This window comes from Neomonachus schauinslandi, chromosome X (assembly GCF_002201575.2).
Source record: "Neomonachus schauinslandi chromosome X, ASM220157v2, whole genome shotgun sequence".
NCBI classification, from domain to species: domain Eukaryota; kingdom Metazoa; phylum Chordata; class Mammalia; order Carnivora; family Phocidae; genus Neomonachus; species Neomonachus schauinslandi.
The window spans coordinates 106169720-106183915 of record NC_058419.1 but is presented as its reverse complement, the minus strand read 5'-3'; the positions used below and the strand labels follow the sequence as shown (position 1 = coordinate 106183915).

At 38.2% G+C, this 14196-nt stretch overlaps 1 protein-coding gene across 3 annotated transcripts in view; it reads left to right on the top strand.

Annotated features, from left to right (window-relative positions):
* Window positions 1-14196, top strand: part of POLA1 (DNA polymerase alpha 1, catalytic subunit) — a 294407-nt gene that overhangs the window by 52910 nt on the left and 227301 nt on the right. For all 3 annotated transcript variants that reach the window (XM_021677907.1, XM_044911907.1, XM_044911908.1), the window contains 2 exons: window positions 3820-3969; window positions 4382-4504. In XM_021677907.1, the coding sequence (XP_021533582.1) occupies window positions 3820-3969; window positions 4382-4504 (273 nt within the window). The remainder of the gene's footprint in view (window positions 1-3819; window positions 3970-4381; window positions 4505-14196) is intronic.

Genomic DNA, 14196 nt, shown 5'->3' with positions numbered 1-14196 from the left:
TTTTAGTTTGCTAGTATTTTGTTGAAGAGTTTTTTGCTTGTATTCATAAGGGCTTTTGGTGTATAGTTTTCTTGTTATGTCTTTGCCTGGTTTTGGTATTTTGGCCTCACAGAATGAGTTGGGAAGTGTTCCCTCCTCTTCTGTTTTTTTGGAAAATTTGTGAAGGATTCATGTTAATTCTGCTTTAAATATTTGGTAGAATTCACTAGTGAAATTACCTGGTCTTAAAGCTTGTCCTTTTTTTGATTTCCATTTCAATCTTTGTTATAGGTCTGTTCAAACTTTTTTATTTCTCCTTGAGTCCATTTTGGTAGTTTGTGTCTTTCTAGGAATTTTTCCGTTTCATGTAAGATTATCTAATTTATTGGCATAAAATTGTTCATAGTATTCCCTTATAACTGTTTCTTTAAGGTCATTAGTAATATCCCTCTTTTATTCTTGATTTTAGTAATTTGAGTCATTTTTTTGTCAGTGCAGCTAAAAGTTTGTCAGTTTTGCTGATCTTTGCAAAGAAGGAACTTTGGTTTTGTTGATTTTTCTCTATCTCCTATATTTCCATTCTTATCTTTATTACTTCTTTCTTTCTGCTTTCTTTGTTTTAGTTGACCTTTAATTTTCTACTTTCTTAAGGTGGAAAGTTAGGTTATTGATTTGAGATCTTTTCTGTTAATATAGATATTTATAGCTATATATTTCCCTGCAAGTATTGTGTTAGTTTCATCCTGTTAGTTTTGGTATGTCACTCAGACCTTTATTTTCAGGCCCCTCTCCCATCAATCAACCATTGATCTGACTTCTATCACCATCACTTAGTTTTGCTTATTCTAGAACTTTATATAAGTGGAGCAATACAGTATGTACTCTTGTGTCTGGCTTTTTGGTTCAACACAATGTTTTTGAGATTCATCCATGTTGTTGCATTATCAGTAGTTCTTTCCTTTGTATTGCTGAGAAGTATTTCACACTTTATCTGATTTCCCGAGATGAGCATTTGGATTTTCAGTGTTTAGTTAATATTTTTTTAAAGATTTATTTATTTATTTTAGAGAGAGCAAGCGAGTGGGGGGAAGAGTAGAGGGAGAGAATCTTCAAGCAGACTTCCTGCTGAGCTCAGAGCCCGACATGGGGCTTGATTCCCATGACCCATGAAAGATCATGACCTGAGCTGAAATCAAGTGTCAGACCCTTAACTGACTGAGCCGCCCAAGTGTCCCATTGAGTTTAACTTTTATTAATAAAGCTGTAAGCATTCTTGTTCATATCTTTTTGTGGACATGGGCTTTCATTTTGGGAGATAAATACCTAGGGAGTGAATTTGCTAGTTTGTATGGGAAGTGTATATTTAACCTGAAAAGAAACTGCCAAATTATTTTCCTAAGTAGTTATAACCGTGCTACACGCTCCCAACTAGGCATGAATTTGAGTCATTCCACATCATCTCCAACACTTGCTATTTTTATTCTTTTAAATTCTGTATTTTAAATTCTTCTAAATTTTGGCCATGCAAACCTTTGTTATTGATTGGACTCACTAAACAGCCTTTTTTAAAAAGAATCTTTTTGAATTATTTCACATGGATTTAATCTAACCAGTGATTAGTCAACAGTTTCATGTAGGACTTAATAACTTAATGTGTGGTTCTTCATGTATAAAGCTTATATAATTGACTGCCGGTAGGGAGTTTGATTAGATGTGGTTGTCCATTAGTAAAAGATGTAAAGTATATGTTATCTCTGTATATTTTTCTCTGGTTCTTTGTACATGTGGCAGAAGATGTCTGTTTGCCCTCTTGCTCCTGATTTTACATGTCTTTTAATTCTCACTACATGCTTTGGGAGCTGTTTTCCAGCCCTAGTTCTGTCTTCCTAGAAGAGAGAATCTTAAAGGCTTGCTTAGGCCAGTGACCACACCTGGTTCCATCAACTGTGACCACAGGAGTGGGTTTACAGAGTACAAATACAGCTGCTAATGATGGGCCTTTCTGTGGGACTAGAGGATAATTTAAAAGAGAAGGTATTGGGTAGACATCCCCAAAAGGTTGTGACTACATTGGATAAATGATATTCAGTGGGCTCTGTCCTGCTACTGTGTCAGCCTTGTGATAATTGTCATGATCCAGCCTCCTCCATCCCCCTCCACTGTTTTGTTTATTTGAGCTTTCCAGTTTGGATTCTGGGTATATAATAGAATCATTTGAGATGACCTTAAAGGTCATCTAAGAAATACTATACATGTAGCCAGTTTATAGGTTCTGTATCATTTTTCTGTGTAGTACCTCATTTGGTCTTCAAAGTAGCTAGTGCTGCATAGCTAGTGGTGGGAGAGGTGGGCATGGATTGTAAATTTCCTGACTTCAGATCCTTTCAGTTAACTTTTTGTCTGATCTCTCTAGTTGTTATAAATAAATTGGAATGTGTACCAAGATCTCTTTAATAGGTTTGCTATCATCATCTGCTGTATTGGAAAACAATAGGTCCCTGTTACTATTGTAAGATTGTTCATTTGAAAATATTGATCTTTATAAAATCATACTTTGTAAAGGCTGGGTTATCAAATGGCATTGAGTTGACATGCTTGAAGGCAAGAGGTTTATTTTTAATTCTGAACCTTTGAAGGGGCAAACATGCCTGGTTTTTTTCTTTGTGGCCTGTTAATAGAATTAATGGAGGCTTCAGAAAAATGGTCTAATGCTTTCCCTGCTTTTTCCTTCTGTAAATTTTAATATAAGAAGACTGCTGGTTACTTTTCTAAAATGTTGCTATTCTTTTACCAATTGCAAGGCAATTTACAGATAAAAGGTACTACATAGATGCTAAGGAATTGGTATATAAATTTTTGGAAATTTCATAGACTTTTTAAATATGAAATCCAAATTCCTAAAAGAAATTTGCTGATTTAGTATTTAGGGTTTTAGTTTTTAGTCTAAAACATTCACAATAATTGCCATAATTCTCCGTAGTTGTAAAAGTTTTATGGCATTTTGTTTGAGAGTACATTTGACTAAAACTATAGTTGGGGTGCATTTTTTTTTTTAATCCTAGAGGTCTCAGTGTTTTGTTTTGTTTTATTTTTTGTTTTATTTTATTTTTTTAAAGATTTTATTTATTTATTTGAGACAGAGAGAATGAGAGACAGAGAGCATGAGAGGGAGGAGGGTCAGAGGGAGAAGCAGACTCCCCGCCGAGCAGGGAGCCCGATGCGGGACTCGATCCCGGGACTCCAGGATCATGACCTGAGCCGAAGGCAGTCGCTTAACCAACTGAGCCACCCAGGCGCCCTTGTTTTATTTTTTTTAAAGATTTTATTTCTTTATTTGACAGACAGCGAGAGAGGGAACACAAGCAGGGGGAGTGGGAGAGGGAGAAGCAGGCTTCCTGTGGAGCAGGGAGCCCGATGTGGGGCTCGATCCCAGGACCCTGGGATCATGACCTGAGCCGAAGGCAGACGCTTAACAACTGAGCCACCCAGGCACCCTTCAGTGTTTTTATTTTAAAAACAATTTCTCTAAACATGTTGCTCCCCAATCTTGTTGAAGAGAGGAGTATATATAAAAATTGATCCCTTTAAATGATATCTACATTAATCAATAACGAGAGGGGTGGAGATACTGGGAATGAGGCTGATCGAAGTGGGAGAAGAGGCCAGTGTTGACTTGTTCTCAGCTTTTTCTTCTCCCACCCATGTGTTGTTGACCTATACTTAAGCAGGAAAGTAGCTTTTCAAGATTTAATCATAATGTAAAGTTCCACAAAGTATTATTTTAGAAATTTGTTTTATGAAAGTTTGATTTGTCTGAAATTTCTGTTGTGTGTTCATCAGGATGGAGAACAAGAACAGATCCCTGAGCTGCCAGACCCAAACTTAGAAATGGGCATTTTGCCCAGAGAGATCCGGAAGCTGGTAGAGAGAAGAAAACAAGTCAAACAGCTAATGAAACAGCAGGATTTAAATCCAGACCTTGTTCTTCAGGTATATCTTTTCAATAAGAGATTTCTCAGTGACAGTCTTAGCTTTCAGACTTTGATTATCTAGGAGGATTTAAACATGATGCTATGGGCAATTACATGGGCTTATTTTAAGTTTGTGGGCAGCAAACCATTCAAAAACAGTAGAATGCCTCAGAATGGAAGACACCTCTGTCTGCAAAGCTGTATCTGAACAAAATCTTTCTGACTTCTGGGAGCTTTGGAGTCTGTGTTTACTTGCTTCTAGAAGGTCAGGAAATCATGGATCTGGGAGGATGGGTTGAGTGTGTTGACAGTTTTTTTTTTTTTCCCCAGGGATATTGAGGGTTTCTCCTCATTGGTGATATAAAAAGACATCTAATTTAATGATTAAACGTCTAAAATATTATTGTCTTTTGTCTTTGTGTGGCCTGCAGTATGACATTCGACAGAAGGCTTTGAAGCTCACAGCAAACAGTATGTATGGCTGCCTGGGATTTTCCTACAGCAGATTTTACGCCAAACCACTGGCTGCTTTGGTGACATACAAAGGAAGGGAGGTAAATGGTATAACATCTCTAAAAATGAGATTTTTTTTTTTTTTAACTCTGACATGTTATAATGTGGGAGAGTCAAGTTTGTTACCTAGTTATATAGCTTCAAATGCCCCTTCTTAGGACAAATTCAAGACAGATAGTTTTTTTTAAGTAAGGATTTGTTCATTCCTCCATTGAGAGAGTATTGAGCATCTACTCTGTACCAGGCATTGTTATGGGGGTAGAGTGTTGAGCAAGACCTATAAGATGCCCCTGCATTATGAGGGTCACATTCTATGTAGAGCAGGGGGTGTAGAGTGGCATGTGGTGGGGACTTGGGATGGGGAGAGGGTAGTTTGGGAAAATAGACTGTAAATAAGTGAATAAACAAATATAAAAATTAAGAGAACATGATAGAAGTAAATGTTATTCAGATAATTAAAACAGGGTGGTGGGCTAGTTTAATGTTAAGATGGCTAGTTTAGATTGGTCAGGGAAGGGCTCTTTAGGAGGTAATAGGAATGAGAGCAAAGTGACATAAGGGAGCTATTTTGGTTGCTGATTTTATTAGGTTGGAGAGTGAGGGAAAGGAAAAAATCAAGGAGTATGCCTCCATTTTAGTCCTACAGCTGGTTAGCTTAGGGAGCCATATACTAAAATGGAGAAATCTGGGAGAGAGGGATTAGGAGTTCTTTTTTTTTTTAAAGATTTTATTTTTATTTATTTGACAGAGAGAGACACAGCGAGAGAGGGAACACAAGCAGGGGGAGTGGGAGAGGGAGAAGCAGGCTTCCCGCCGAGCAGGGAGCCCGATGCGGGGCTTGATCCCAGGACCCTGGGATCGTGACCTGAGCCGAAGGCAGACGCTTAACGACTGAGCCACCCAGGTGCCCCGGGATTAGGAGTTCTGTTTTGGCTTTGAGATTTGTAATAGATCTCTAGGCATATTAAGTAGGCAGTTGGATGTAGAAGTCCACAATTCCAGGAATAGATGAGTAGTGGAGTTATGGATTGAGAGTTATTGGCTTTAGAAAGATGAGCCGGATACCAATCAGATTTGAGATACTGTCACTTTGGAAACACTATAAGCTTTACCTGCTTTAGCCCCACATGCGTGGGTTTTTCTTAATTTGTAAAAGAATAGTTATGTTAAATACTAAATTCCATTTCACTCCAGTAAAGTATTGATTGCTGTCAGTAGATTTGAGACTACTCAGTCTTAAGGAGATAATTCATGGTTATGGGCAGAATGCTCATTTTGAGGGTGTGAACTCAGAATCCTATCACGTAGGGGTTGGCAAAACTATGGCCCATGGGCCAAATCCAGACAGCCATCTATTTTTGTAAATAAAGTTTTATTGGAACACCCCCGTACTTATTATATTTTGTCAGTGGCTGCTTTAGCATTACAATAGCAGAATTGGGTAGTCGGGGTTGAGACTTGCATGGCCTGCAAAGCCTGAAATATTAGCCATCTGGCCCTTTTCAGAAAACATGTTTCCTGACCCCTCCTTTAGAGTCTAGACCAGCACTCTGGTGGACCTTGAGGTGGTGAAAATGTTCTCTATATAATACAGTAGGCCCAGGTGGCTAGTGAGCATTTGCTATCTGGCTAGTGTTGACTTGCAGAGGAACTGGATTTTGAGTTTTATTTAATTATAATTAAAATAAATTAAACTATTATTATCCACATGTGGCTAGTGGCTCCTGTATTGGTCAGTGGCGAGCTGGCTGGCGTGAAACAAACAGGAGGTACAGAGCCACTCTTCCTTTTTTTTTTTTTTTAAGATTTTTTATTTATTTATTTATCTGACAGAGAGACAGGAGAGAGGGAACACAAGTAGGGGGAGTGGGAGAGGGAGAAGTAGGCTTCCCGCTGAGCGGGGAGCCCGATGCGGGGCTCGATCCCAGGACCTTGGGATCATGACCTGAGCCGAAGGCAGCCGCTTAACCGACTGAGCCACCCAGGCACCCCGAGCCACTCTTCCTTTGATAGCCCTGTCTCAGACTTGGCTTAGGGCACAGTGAGGAAGGGCAAAACATGTATTAAACACCAGCAATATATGAGAAGCTTCCAGATGAATTACGTCATTAAAACCCCATAAGAATTCATTGATACGGTTCATAACATTCCCATTTTGCAGATGTGGAAGCTAAGACTCAAAGAAGTGAAGTATAATAAGTGACTGTTTTGAATTGGAATCCATATTTTCCTGATTGTAAGGCTTCCCCCATGGTAGGGTTGTCTGTCCCATCTCACCATGTCTTTCATGTCTGTGCTTCTGCTTTATATTCTACCTCTTAGTCCTTGAAGGACGTCTTTTTCGATACTCATCTCAAGACACAAGCCCTTTTTACATGGGAAGATACAGGTAATTTAGGGGCTTGTTGAAGTGAGGGAAGGACGTTTTCAGTTTCTTAGGCTAAGTTTACTTTAAAATTATTTAAATTTTATTTCTGTGTATGTATCCAGTGGCTTCTGATAGAATACCGTCTTATTTTTGTATTAGGAAATGCACTCACTATGCCCCAACTGGGTGATAATACATGGGTTGACTATTGAGATTGGATCAAGGTTACTCTTAAGTTTCTCATGAGAGGCAATAGTTGACAATTTACTCCCTTGGAGAGTGCCTCTTGCTGGTGGGAAATCCCTGTTGTTACATTTTCTGCATTGGCTCAGAAATCCACAAGCTTAAAAGGGCACTGTTGATAATGATAAGCCCCAAATTTGTCCAGTGATCTCCCCCACTCCTCTAATCCATTGTATTTTAAGGGCAATATTTTTGTTTAGTTTGATCTTTAATAGGGTCTTTAAACTCAATTTTAATTTTTCTTTTGTATGAAATATAGCAGTAACAAATCTTAATAAACTATAAAAAAACCGCTCTGCTCTCTCCACTAAAAAACAAAGAGTTTCAGACAAATCTAGAAATAATCATATGTGATTTAAATTCTTGGTTTCTCCTTTCCCTCTTGTCTCATTCCCCTTTGCTCCTTCTCACAAATAAAAAAATGTAACAACTGCGGAAAGTTGGCCTTGAAAGTAATGTGAGGTTAATGAGAAATAATAATTACACAGTTGCTCCCTGGAAATCTTATTCTAGAAGAAGATTCAAAGCCACCTACAGAAATTATTTCCTAAAATAAAACTGATTGTTAAAGTATTGGTGATAATTATTAGCACTGGTGGATAGAAATATTCTCTGTGGTAATTGGTCTTTGGGTTTACTAGCATTTTCCATATATACTATTAGGCCTTTGTGATTTCAAACGTTTCTTGATTAATAAAGAGGTAGGAGGGGTGAAGTGTAAAATGAGAGCCAGTTGGCTGAGATTTGGAATACCTTTGTAACTTATCACACTTTTTTTTTTTTTAAAGATTTTATTTATTTATTTGACAGAGAGAGAGAGCGAGCGAGAGCAGGAACACAAACGGGGAGCGGGAAAGGGAGACGCAGGCTTCCCACCGAGCAGGGAGCCCGATGTGGGGCTCGATCCCAGGACTCTGGGATCATGACCTGAGCCAAAGGCAGCCGCTTAACCGACTGAGCCACCCAGGCGCCCCTCACACTTGTCTTTTTTGTAAGAAGATGGAATGGACGAAATAATACAGTAACCTGAAGATCTTCGAAGTTGTTTGCTTTTCAAGTCCTTGTAGGATAAATTAGATTAAGGTTCAAGTGGAAATGAATGAGGAAACCTGGTAGCATGTCATCTGAAAAGATTATAAAATTTTACATTTGAATATGGATTAATACCCAGTCTGGGGAGGCTGTAAGCCCCCTTCCTTTCTTGTTTTTAAGTCTGTTTTGTGTATGCTCAGTTTTGTTGGAATCATGCAGGTTTGGCTCTGGTGACCTAATAATTTCTGTAATCAAATGTATTATGGCTGCTAGAGTACTCAGGATAATTACTAATTGTACTTTCATAAACAGGTTTATAATAAAAATGCTAATAGATGTGTCAAATGGACATCAACATTGTCTTTTCCCAGGTGTGATCTTTCACACTTTAAACTCTTCTATGATTTTTAATTGCTCGGTAGTAGAGGAATTAGTTAATGGTTAGATTGTTTGAGGGACCTCATAGTGTGCAAGTTATTTAAAAATAATGAAGTCAGTGTTTACAGAGAAGTAATGGAAACTTTATAGACACTCGAAAGTGAATCGGTATAAATATCACCTGTATTTGTGTTTGTTCTCTATGTATAGAGAGACATAAGAAAAGATACTGGGCAAGTTGATAGCACTAAGTGGACTTAGATTTTAAACCCACGAGACTCAGTTGTCAAGTGACTGGTGTGGTAATTGAAGTGATTGTTCACTAGATGGCGATAGACACCCTGAGATCATTAATCAATTAAGGGTTTTATTCTGTGAACAATAGTGAAGGCCATTTAGTGACACAAATCTGTCCAAATTTTCAACTTTGATTAATTTTGAAACAGTTAAAGGCTAACACTGGACCAAAGGATTGTAATAGTCTAATCTATTTGGTGTTTAAAATGATGATTTTTATTTTTAACTGTAAGTTTTTATTGATACGAACAATCACTGAATGTGTCATAGCAAGCAAATTCTTCTATCACATAGCTAAATTCATACATCTGGCCATGAGGCTATAATACATAACTCAGTCACAGTATCAGGCTAATCTAAAGAGAATTGAAATGATTTTGGTATATAATTTCACCCCTTTGGGTTTTTTTAAAAGGGATTTTAAACTTACTCTTAACTTACAAGTGTACTCATTGCATAATCCTTAGTGTAATGGTAATATTTGTCTTTATGGAATAATTAGTACTGCACTCTGTTATTTCTCTGCTCTTGATAAAATGATTTTTGGTCTGGATTTCTGGTTGCATTTTAAAGTGAATATATGCTCTCTTAGTTGGATGTAGAGCCCATGTGTTGTTAGTTTCTCACCCGGTAGGCTGACATGAGTCTTTGCCAACCAGTTGTAGATTGCCTAGCTTTCAGTGGTGTTCAGAGCTGAAATTTGTGCACTTAGAAAATGTATCCAAATCATTGCATGAAAACATTGCAGTCTGGGCGAGCCTTCCTAGGACTCTTTTGGCATTGTGGCTAGCACCTGTCAGAAGCCCTTCGGAATGGCCCCTGGGAACAGAGGGCTTTAGCCTTGTTGGTGTCCATGGTGAAAGAGAATGAGTGCATATGGAGAATCTTATAATTAAGTGCTAAGGGAGACTTTCATCTGTATCTGGAAATAAGAGAAAATTTCACTTTTCCAATCTTTTTTCTTTTCATAATCTTTTTTTTTTTTTTTTTTTTAAAAGATTTTATTTATTTATTTGAGACAGAGAGAATGAGAGAGAGAGAGCACATGAGAGGGGGGAGGGTCAGAGGGAGAAGCAGGCACCCTGCCGAGCAGGGAACCTGATGCGGGACTCGATCCAGGGACTCCAGGATCATGACCTGAGCCGAAGGCAGTCGCTTAACCAACTGAGCCACCCAGGCGCCCCCAATCTTTTTTCTTAAAAAGTGTAGTTTTTTTTAAAGATAATTAAAAGCAGTAAAATATAGAGACATCTAAAGACTGATTCCTCCCATCCTTTCTCATTTCTTTCTCTTCTTCAAAGGTAACTGCTCTCTCGGGGTTCGTATTGTGCTTTTTCCCCGCGGTTTTTTGCTTTTACAACAAACGTTTATCTATACCTGTGGTGCATTAAAAATTTTTACCATTTATGTGTCATGCTATACATATTTTTTTTGCTGTTTGCTGAAAAAAAAAAGTAGAGCAGGGGAAAAGTAGGGGGAAAAGCCTACTACATATTCTATTTTTTAAGTATAGCCATGTTGATGCATTTTTAGATTTGATTTACTCATGTTACCTCTTGTATGATATTTCACTGGATCAGTAGAGCACAGTGGATTTTTTTGTTCTCCCATTGTCCATGTTTTTAGGTTTCCAACTATTCCCTGTAGTTTTTTCCCTTGATAAACAGTGCTACAGTACAGTGTCACAGGTGCAAGAGTTTCTGTCCTATATTACCAAGAGTGAAATCTGCACATCCACAAGCACTCTGTGACACTTTATTGGTAATAGCAATCATTTAATTTATCACAGCAGCTAATTCTTTCAAATAGCTAAATTCATATCTGTGTCCGTAGGACCACCGAACTTGATTCCCTCAGTCACAGTATCTGAGGTTATTCTGAAGAGAATCGGAAATGATTTTGACATGCAGTTTTGCCTCTTCGAATTTGTTTCTTTTTCTATTGAGGGATTTTAAATTCACTATAAACTTGTAAACATACTCCTTGCGTAATCCTTAGTGTTCCATATCCTTGCCAGCACTTGTTTTTCTCAGAATTTTTAGTTTTCTCCAGATGAGTGTGAAATGGTATCTCATAGTGCTTTTAATTTGCATTTCTGGATTATTAGATAAGTTGAGCATCTTTTCATTTGTTTGAACTCTTTGGTTTGCCTGACTTGCCTATATGTGTATATATGGCCCCTTTCTTTGGCTCTTCTGTCTCTTGCTGTTTCTTCTTAGGTTTTCAAAGGCTAATCCTTGTTTGGTCATTTGTGTTGCAAATATTTTTTAGTCTCTGGCTTTTCCTTTAACTTGATTTGTGGTCTTCGAAAGTGTAGAGGTTTATTTTAGTGCCAAATAATTTGATTTATTTTCTTAAGAAATCTTTTCCCTCCTCCATTGACACAGACTGCCTAGCTTTCAGGTTCTGTTCTTATTTAGATCTTTAATCCTTCTGGAAATTATTTTTTAGGGATGCTGTAAGTTAGGAACCTAATTGTATTTATCTCTTTGCTTCCTTATGGAGTTGTTGAACTTGTTCCTCTATTCTAGGGATCAGCAAACTGTGATCCATGGGCTAACTCTGATCCACTGCCTGTTTTTTGTAAATAAAATTTTATTGGTCCTGCGTTGGTGTTAAGCACAGGAGAGTTGAGTAGTTGCCACAGAAATTAAATGACCTGCAAAGCTTAAAATACATATTTTCTGGTCTTTTACAGAAAAAATTTGTGGACCTCTGGTCTAAAAGAGAGTCATGAATAATAGTCACTCTCCTTTCTAACACTGTCAGTCATAGTTGGTGAAAATAGAGGCGATTATAGTAAAGGTAGTAAGAAGGAAGGAAAATGATCTTTTGGACATATAGAGGGTTTGAAGTTCTTCTTGGCTTAGATTTTCCTAGGAGAACTTCTGTCAACCCAAATGGAATGCAGAGGAGGTCTGTGAATCCTCTGAGGTTGTATGCAACATTTTGTGTGTCTGTGCACATGTGTACATTTTTGGGGGAGAGGGTGTGTAGCATTTAAGAGTTTTCAAAGGGGACCCTGATGCAAAAAGGAGGAAGAACTGCTGGTTCTCAATGTTTCCTTCCTACCTTCTTCTGTAGGTTGAAGGGAAACTTTTGCCTTAAAAATGTATGTTTTTGTCACCTAAAACACGGCAGTGTAAAGAATTTTTTGCCAGATCAGATCCATGGAAACGGGGGGGGGGGGGGGGGGCGGGCGGGGGTTGGTCATAGGAGGAAAGAGTTCTACTTCTTTCTCCAGTATTCTCATAGCCACCGTTAAGACTACTTTTAACTTCAGCTGACCTAATAACATTTTGATTTCTTTTAAGGCTGAGATGAAGGTTTAATACATTTTGGCAGAATATATTTTATGTTAAAAAGAAGCAATATCCTTTTTCAGTGATTACAGACTACTTATCCCTTTTGAAGTTGTTTACATTATAAAATTCTAAGTCAGAGACACTTTTCCCTTTTTATTGTATTTCAGGGGTGCTTGGGTTCTAAATTCTTCGCAGTTCTTCAAAACTGGTAATACTATTCAGCATTATTAATTCAGGCATACTAATTCAGAATCTGTGGTGATTCAAATGAAATGAGTTGAAACTCTTCATAGTATAAGTTAATAGTTATTTTGGAGCCTCAGTTCTTTTCATATACACTTAAATTCTGTAGAAACACCTATTTCTGGTCAAGTAAGTGGCATCTTAACTGCAGATCTTTTATATTAATGAACTTTGACTAACATCAACATTTGCTTGTTCATTTCTCTGTATCCTTTCTGAAAGTCGATGAAAGTAGTGTTGGTAAATATAAGAATAAGAAGACTAATTTGGAAATTCCCCATGGAAGGCTGGTCTGAATTATGATAACGTAGACATTCAGTAATTTGAGAGAAATGTGATGACAAGAGATTTCAAGTATATAGAATAATTCATACTTTATGATAAACAGTGTTGCGCTTATACAAATAAACAAGTGGGTTATATTTATGCCTGGTTTGAATTTACATACTTGAAAACACTGGCATAATATTTCTTTCAAAATAGCCAAGACTTTGGACTTTTTGTTTTAATCTGAATATAGCTGACACACAATGTTACATTAGTTTCTGGTGTACAACATAGTGATTTAACAGTTTATATTTTATGCTCTGCTCACCACAAATGTAGCTACCATGTGTCACCATACAGTAAGACACGGGAATACAGTCAGTGCTATTGTAATAGCGTTGTAAGATGACAAATGGTAGCAAAACTTTAGACTTTTAAAAATGAATTCAGAATACCCATATCCTTCTTTCTTTTTTTTTTTTTTTTTAAAGATTTTATTTATTTATTTGAGAGAGAATGAGAGAGAGCACATGAGAGGGGGGAGGGTCAGAGGGAGAAGCAGACTCCCTGCCGAGCAGGGAGCCCGATGCGGGACTCGATCCAGGGACTCCAGGATCATGACCTGAGCCGAAGGCAGTCGCTTAACCAACTGAGCCACCCAGGCACCCTCCTTCTTTCTTAATAGTTGGAAACTGGCACCTCCAAGAGGCCTGGACATCCACCTGTGTGTACTCTTATGGTGCTGAACATTGGAAGGTATGTGTAGGTTCAGGAGGACAGAAGGCGGTTGATGTTAGAGGTAGCTGGGAAGAGGGAGATGAATGAGGTCAAGACCTGCCTGTGCCACGGACTGGGGTCTGTGAGCATAAGGGGACAAAGCTTCAACAAGGAGATACTGATGGACTTCATTCTTTATCCCATTTACGTTGCCTGAAGTTTTGGGATGGTCGCCTCATCTTTGTTTTAGGCGAGCTTTGGAGAACCCAAGGAAGGCCCTGTTCATGCTGATCCTACAAGTGTTTGTCAAGAAGGAGCACCCTGCCCCCCTCCTCCACACGCATTATATACCCCCCGGGTGCCGGCAGCAATAACAGGTGGTCCTGGGGCTGTGTGGGCTGGCCTCTCCCATCTTTCAGAATCTTCTCAGTACTAACCCGAAAAGTGCCAGGGTTTGTTTTGGTTTTGTTTGTTTTGTTTTTAAGGAAGGTTGAATTTCCTTAGTCTCAATGTGAATTAGCGCCTTTTTATAACTCAAACATTGGGTGTTTTACTACTAGATTTCAGAGTGGGTCTGCATAAATTAGTATGAATACTTAAAAGTTTTCTTTTTGTTAACAAAACAAAAGCGTACAACTTCACATGATTTCTGTATTCTGCAGTCTACACTTCCCTTCAGTTTGTGAGGGATTGCTCTCTGTATGTTTTGATGTTTCACCTAGCACCTAACTAACCCTCTGCCCCACAGAGTGGATGTTGGTTTGCTGTAACTCTGGGATCACACTGGCCTAGTAGCTTCTGCGATGATGGATGGGTGGATGTGGAAGAGATGCATTTTTAAAAATAAGATCTTGATATTTAAGCCTATTTTGAGTTTACAAGA